This window comes from Camponotus vicinus, unplaced genomic scaffold (assembly GCF_025532165.1).
Source record: "Camponotus vicinus isolate PSW18456_S1 unplaced genomic scaffold, iyCamVici1.0 SCAF_14, whole genome shotgun sequence".
NCBI lineage: Eukaryota > Metazoa > Arthropoda > Insecta > Hymenoptera > Formicidae > Camponotus > Camponotus vicinus.
The window spans coordinates 14,008,297-14,016,323 of NW_028141950.1; the positions used below are offsets into that span (position 1 = coordinate 14,008,297).

Here is an 8,027-nt window from a genome sequence, read left to right on the forward strand (position 1 = left end):
TTTATTAAAAATGTTTTAATATCTACACAAAGAAGTGCACGATAATGAAAAATTGATCATCATTTTCCAATTAATAAATATTAGAATATATAAAATGCTTAATAAATAAATAATGTTTGCTCATATATTGCAATATATTTTTAATAATTATAACAATTGAGAATTTAGAATTATTATAAATAATTATAAAAAAACTATATATTAAAATTTCAAAAATATAAATTTATTGAAACTTTTTTTCACCTAATTACAAATTAGAGCTGCTTTAATAAAAATTGGATTTAAAAAGTTTATTCTTAACAGAGGATAGAAGATTAAAAATTATTTAGATTATTAATTTCTGTTGACATATAATCGAGTTCAGATTTATGCTTATATAATATAATTGATGAAAAATGTGATAATTCGAAAAATATTATATTTATTAATGATAAAGAGATCTAAGAAATAAGCACTTGATAAGCTAATTTATAATTTTTCCACGAAATATATAATGCATGTATTTTGAAATTTTTTCCAATTAAAAAAAATTAATATATGTATCAGAACCTGGACATGACTACTACTCGATCAATGACCACTAATCGACCAACCTTCAGTTCGAGCACGATTAGCACAAGAAAAAAAACGACTACACCGAAACAATCTTCTAGACCATCGAAAGACCATCGAAATCTTGGTTATACGTGGTCTCCCAGTTCAACATATCCACCTCCTCTTTTCGGAGAAAATTCGAGTAGTGGACTGATTACTGCTACTAGAGCTATCGGTCAATTTCTTGGCGCTGCCATTACGGTAAATATTTATTATGAGAAAATTTTTCCTACTTTTACTTTTCTTACTTGTGATTGTAACAAAAAATTTAGTAAAAATCTAAAATTCTAAAATTTTATATCCTGCTGTAAATTGACTTTTATCTTTGTTTTCAAGATATTTAATATGTGCATTTATTAAATTAAATTTGTTTTATGAAGAAGTATTCTTTAAAAGGAAAATTATTTTTGGAAAATAAATTATAAAATAACTATATAAAATAAATTATAACTCCATATAAAATAAATTATGAAAATGAATTGTAAAAGTATGCAAAATAGTTTTCTTCTATTTATTTCATTTTCTATATTTTCGAATAAGATAATTAACATAATTAAGAATAAAATAAAAAAAACTCTTTATAATACTTTATATATTATATACCACACATATTAAAATATATACCACACATATTAAAATTTTTTTTAAATCATATTTATTATTAATGTTTTTATTTCGATTTTTTTTAGGGTGCAGCTCAACAATTACAATCTTTTCTAAGAAATGGTACCAGAAGCATAAATGGATAATATTAGAAAAGGACAATATATATTCATTTCCGTTTAAATTTGAGAACAAATGTCAGAATTGATGTTATAGCAGTTATTAATCAGGATTACGTTCCAAAACATCCTCTCTAGAGGAAAATTTTACTCTATAACCATTCTAAAATCTCTTCAAGCATTTACAATTGAATCCATCACTCAAAAAGCATTCCAAAACTGAGAGGATCATTCGTGTTTTCTCCATTCGTGTAAAATTCTCACCTGCATTTTGTGACTAAACAAGCAATAAAAAATGGCGAAAAGAATGGAAGTATAAGTTGAAAATTTTTTAAATGCAAATTATGAAATAGATAACATTCCAATTGTATTCGAATTTTATAAGATAATAGTATTTCCTTTTAATTACATCCAGTGCGTTCCAAAACTCGGCTACTTTCGTTACGCAATTTGTTTCTCTTCATTTACCTTCCGTTTTCTCTAATAACAATTTTGGAACGTAGCCTAAAAACATAGTTACTGTTGAAAACGCATTTAATGATAATATGAAAATCGACGCTAGGAAAACTCAAAATGAACAGCACAAAGTAACCTAATAATTCAAGTAGCAAAGTGATGCCAGAAGACAACATAATGACAAAAAATTTAATCATCCATACAGCATAGAAACTTGCATCAACATTGTTGCAATGTTACAACATTGCTCATTGCAGTGTAATGTTGCGGAAATATTGTAAAGACATTATTTTATAATATTACTTTAGCAACGTTGCAGCAACATTTTAAAATAGCGAAAATATATAATAGCGTATGACATGATTTTTCACTTGCCACTACACGGCAACACCTAACCTAACCTAACCTAACCAAACTTAACTAACTCGTATTCAAATTTTCATCTAAAATGGATATAGGGTTTACAAAGGACTAATGTAGAAAGGTATATTCTTTGTCTTGTGTCAGTTTAATTTCTGATAAGCTGACTTGATTTGTTTAATATTCTGAATCAAATTATTTGTTTAATAATCTGGATCCCTCGTTGGGATTCAGAATATTAAACAGATTTTTCTCAATTGGGTGGGTAAATGGGAAATAATCCATTTATTGCACATATTAAAATATTCTGATGTCGAGTGTATGTAAAATAATTGTATATAGATTATCGAGATTTACATATTTAATAAGAAACATTAAAAAAGAAACATTTAATAAGAAACACTAATAGACGTTTTTTAAAGACATTTTTTCCCTCTCATTCTTAAACATCTTTTATATTTTCGAAGTTTATTCATTAAATTTAAAGCATTCTACATTTGTAGCGAAACGTGTTTTAATATTACAAATACATTGCACCGTAACATTACTATAATCTTACATTATAATATTTCCAAGGGCAACATTTCAACGTTGTTACAAGCTTGCAATAACATTTCGCAACTTCTATGCAATATTACAATGTTAGGAATATGTAACGTTATTGCAATCTTTTTCGGTGCTGTATGAGCATAATCTATTTACAGTCATTTATGATCTATGACATTGACAACTAATAACTGAAAAAGAACATAAAAATAAAAGTAATATCAATTTGATTTATTTAATTCATATTGATCAAATTTACGTCATTTTTTTATCAAGATATCAATATAATATCAAATGACATTGCTTTGATTTTTGTGTTCTCCCTGGGATATAAAACTTGCAAAATACAATTAAGAAATAATAATATTAAAATACATTTATTTCTTTCAAGCCTAACTCAAAAGATTGAGATATTGTATTAATTGTTAAGAATTTTTAGATAGATAAAAAAGAATGAATGAATAAAAAAGTTGTTTATATTTATTTAAAATATAAAATAAAAGTTAATATTACCTATAATATTTTATTTTATCTCTATATGTATTATATTAGTATATTATTACATATTAATACTGTAATTAGTCTTATTTTTATTATTAAAAGAATTTCAGAAAAACTGATATCCCATGGATGTAATACATCGATATTACTTTCGAATTTTATGAAATCTAATTTACGTTTAATTGGGTATTTTATGACCAAATTTTACCGTTATTATAATTTATCATTATGACGTTATTTTGCTACTTGCAAAATATTGTCATATTATAATATTATGTATATATAAAAATATACAATACAATTTAATATTATAGATCAGTGTTGGGATTTACTTGCAACTTTCGGTCAGATTTCTTAGCTTACGCCTACTGTTCCTCTACCGCTCGCGCCTTAGCGACCGCGCCACCGGTCGCTCGTAACTAAGGAGCGCTCAGGAACGTGCGCGTCACAAATGTAATGTGACAATCTATCTAAGTTCTCTTTATTGTTTATTAATAATAAAAGTAATTATTCTATTATTAATTACGTTTAAAGCACAAATATTTTAAATTGTTACAGAACATATACGTAATTAATAATAGAACAATTATTTTTATTATTAATAAACAATAAAGAGAACTTAGATAGATTGCCACATTACATTTGTGACGCGCACGTTCCTGAGCGCTCCTTAGTTACGAGCGACCGGTGGCGCGGTCGCTAAGGCGCGAGCGATAGGAGGGGAACAGTAGGCGTAAACTAAGAAATCTGGCCGAAAGTTGCAAGTAAATCCCAACACTGTTCTATATGTATAGTACTAATGATGGATCAAACGTAATTAAATAAATAACAAAATAACTTATATTTAAGTTATAATAAAAATTCGAGAAATTTAATTTAGATAAAAATTAAATTCCGATTTTTCATTTCAAATAAGCAATAAATAGAAGACTTTCTACTTAACTACCCGATTTTTCGAACAATCTGTTTAATATTCTAAATCTTTTTTACATCAGAAGATAGATAAAGATATATTTTGTATCTCTTAAGTTAGTATGTTATATTACTGCAATAAATAGTGTTTATTGAGAAGCTTTTTCAATTATTATATGTATATCAGTTAATGTATGAAAAGCATGAATAATGAATACGAACAAGTCAACATCCATACAGTACAAAAAAACTGCAAACTATTGCAGAATAATTTCATTGAAACATTACAATATTGCAAATTAGTTGGGAAATTTTGCTGCATCATTGTTATAAAATTGCGGCAACGTTAAGATGTATGCTTTCTGCAATATTGCAACGAAACATCATAGCAACATTGCAATGTAATATATTTGAAAAAATATAACCACCCACTCAGCATATTATATTATTGAAATATTGCTGCTATATTTCATTTGAAATATTACATCTTTCAATAATATTACAAAAATATTTCACTGTTTGTGCAACATTTCTGCAATGTTTCAATGTCCCTAATCATTTCAAATACAACCTTGCTAAAAGATTTAAATAATATTTCGGTAATATAATCTGAAATATTCTGAAATATATCTACATAATATTGCAGAAATATTTCAGGTACATTTCATCCAACAAATTGCAGATACAATTTCAGAAATATAAGGACGCATTCATACCATGGCAGAAAAACAGAAACCAATCAAAACTCGTGCTGGTAGTCACAGTTTTTACTTTTTGCCTTTCAGATGTACTGCTTCCCAGGTAGCAAGCACACGTCATTTTGACATTCCAAATTGATTATTTTTGGTCATATGTCGTCAAAATGATTGATTTGTTACATGACTTTATATAGGTCTTGATATAACATTATTTTGACGTCATATTTCAGTTATGAACTGACGATTATATTATTATTAATGTGATTAGTTAGTACATCAATCCCATAAAAAATCTTTTAAAATTTTTTATATAACGTGACTTTCACGATCAGACTTTAACAATTTTTCTTTCGACGCATGCGTTTATCTGTGCACGACTCACGTTGCTGCGCAGTGAAAATATTAGCTATATCAATCGAGTGTAATTAAAGTGCCAAAAAATATACACATTTTTTTGTACAGTTAATTGGCAAAATATATTTTTATAAAATGCATACAATGAAAGACATTATTTGTTAAAATTTTATATATTAAATGTAAGTTTATTTACATTTAAATAAAATAATAATAACAAATATAAAACTTGTGACCTATTTTTTTATCATATTTGCATTTCCCAGCGTTTTCGAATAAAGCAGTTCAATCGATCCAAGATTCTTCTGAAGAATAGAATGGTTGTAATTGTTCAATAATGCTCTCGAATCAGTTAATCTGCTTTATTCGCTATTAAATACATTATTATGTTAAGAAAAAAACGTAAAAACATCAAAATATGGTACATTTTATGACATTAAAATGCGGTACATGACGTCAAAAATCTGTGACATTAGACCATCACTTTTACATCATAAAAACGTCAACTCGTGACGTCAAGAATAGTCAGTGAATGACCAATTTGAAACGTCAAAATAACGTAACGTATGCTTGCTACCTGGGTTACTATCAGCGCGAGTTCTGATTGGCTTCTACTTTTCTGCTTTTCTGCCAAGATTTGAATGCGCCTTTACTGTAATATAATGAACATATTTAAAAATAAATATAACTAAGAATTGTCTAATGCATTAACATTGCTTTTATTAACACAAGATTACATTATCATTAATGATAAAAATGATATAAATCGTAAAGAAAAATTGAATTTACATTTGTCACTTATTTCATTTTTCTAAATTTTTTATATCTTAATTCCTCACAAAAGAAAAATTAATGAATGTAAATGTAGTAATTCCACCTATAATGCTAAAAAAACCTTGTTTAAAATAAATAATTAATCTCTTCATCTCCAAACAAAGTTTCGTCATTGTTTTGGAGTTGTTTCATTTTGTAGAAGTTGTTTCTTTTATTGCTTCTTTAGTTTTGAAAAATACATATATTTTTTAATACATTACACAAATTTTAATAATTATACAACTTTTATATAAAATTAGTGTTATTTTTCTCTGGATAAATGTAAATTACTTGAACTAACCAAGGTGCAATACTTTTATGTTGCACATAATTCTCAATATTGTTGAGATGAAGACGAGCAGCTTCTAAAAAGTTATAATTAATTTGTAATTATTATGTAAATTTAGTTGTATAGACTTATACTAAAATTGATATCATTATCACAAAAACTTACTCATTATACATTTAAATAAATTGATATTTTTAGAAGCTATTTTCGGTTGCATGTTATCCTTTTTTTTGAAGTTTTCCTCTTAAAAAATTACATTGAAAACACAATGTTTTCCAGGATTTTGTACTTAGAACCGATATAAAAGTTTGAAAATTTTAATTCTAATTTAAATTATCAAAAAGGAAGAAATTAAACTCATAAACACACCGTATTTAGTATTGGTATCTAATGTTCTGTCAGATTACATGCATCTTGTGTGTTTAGGAGTGATGTATAAGTTAATTCATTTTTGGTTAAGCGGGCCAATCAATAAAAATGTACTTCCAACCATTGTCCAACATTGTGAGTGAAATTTCTGATACGTTAATAGATTTAGTAAAATTTATATCATCGAATTTCAACAGAAAACAAAGAGTTCTAAAATATTGAAAATATTTAAAAGCCGGAACATCGTTTATTTTTATTATATTTGGGACCAATAATTTACGTAAACATTTGAGAAAAGATTTATACAATCATTTTCTAGAACTACATCACTATTATTATTTCAACTTTACCAGTTCTTTCTTCTAATGATGTAAATATATCTTATGCGGAACAACTATTGAATCATTTTGTTTGGAGTTTGGAAACATTGTATGGTAACAGATATATCAGCCATAATGTGTATAATTTGCGACATATTGTAGCAAATGTTAGGAAATACGGGGTCTTAGATGAATTCAGCTCATTTCGGTTCGAAAATTTTATAGGAATGATAAAACATGTAAAAAAAGACGAAAAGCCTTTTCAACAAATTTCCAGAAGATTGAAAGAATATGAATTAACGTCGTAAACCAAAAGAAAAATTCCCGGAAATTTAGTCAGATTAGAAACGTCATCATAACGATATTATGCCTCATAATACATTCTCATTTCTTTTCAAAACAATATAAAAAAATTTACAAAGATTTTTACATTTGTATCACAAATAATAAAAATAATTGTTGCTTATTAGATGATGGTACTATTGTTGAAGCACTATATTTTGTTGTATATAATAATATACAATATATTATTGGTAGAGAATTAGTTAAATTAAAAAATTTAATTAAAAAGTTTATATGAATATTCTATGAATTCATCTAATTTGTCAACCTACGTATTTAAAGTAAATGAAATTATTTTATCATGACTATATTTAGGGCCAAATTACTAAAATTACCACTTATAAGAACCAAATTACTAAAAATTACCTTACAATAAAAAAGCAGATTCCATTGTCGTTTTTTCTATCCTCCATACTACAATTAATAATATGTAAGATTTAGGATTTAAGATCTTTTGTAGGATTTAGATTTAGAATTTAGAATTTAAGATCTTTTGTAAGATTTAGATTTAAGATTAGATTTAAGATTTCTTTTGTAAATAAAACTTTTATAATTTTACCTTATTAAATATTAAATAAAAAAATATACATATACAGGGTGATTCTGAACAACCTGATGTCTTTGAAATATGATATTCTTGAACGAATTCTAAGACTATTTTTCCTCTTGAAAAATTTTGTCCAAAGCTTAATTTTTGAGTTATAATAGAAAATAGTTAGCTACTCACGAGTCCGATACAACGGGCAGGCAG

At 26.1% G+C, this 8,027-nt stretch overlaps 1 protein-coding gene across 6 annotated transcripts in view; it reads left to right on the plus strand.

Annotated features, from left to right (window-relative positions):
* LOC145965795 (uncharacterized) overlaps positions 1–3,045 on the plus strand; it is a 407,995-nt gene extending 404,950 nt beyond the window's left edge. For 3 of the 6 annotated variants that reach the window (XM_083089475.1, XM_083089474.1, XM_083089476.1), the window contains 2 exons: positions 547–795; positions 1,284–3,044. In XM_083089475.1, coding sequence (XP_082945601.1) covers positions 547–795; positions 1,284–1,343 — 309 coding nt within the window. In that variant the 3' untranslated portion in view covers positions 1,344–3,044. Of the gene's footprint in view, positions 1–546; positions 796–1,283 lie in introns of all 6 variants that reach the window. The other 3 variants (XM_083089473.1, XM_083089478.1, XM_083089477.1) reach the window with 3 other exon arrangements.
* Positions 3,046–8,027: the final 4,982 nt, after the last annotated feature.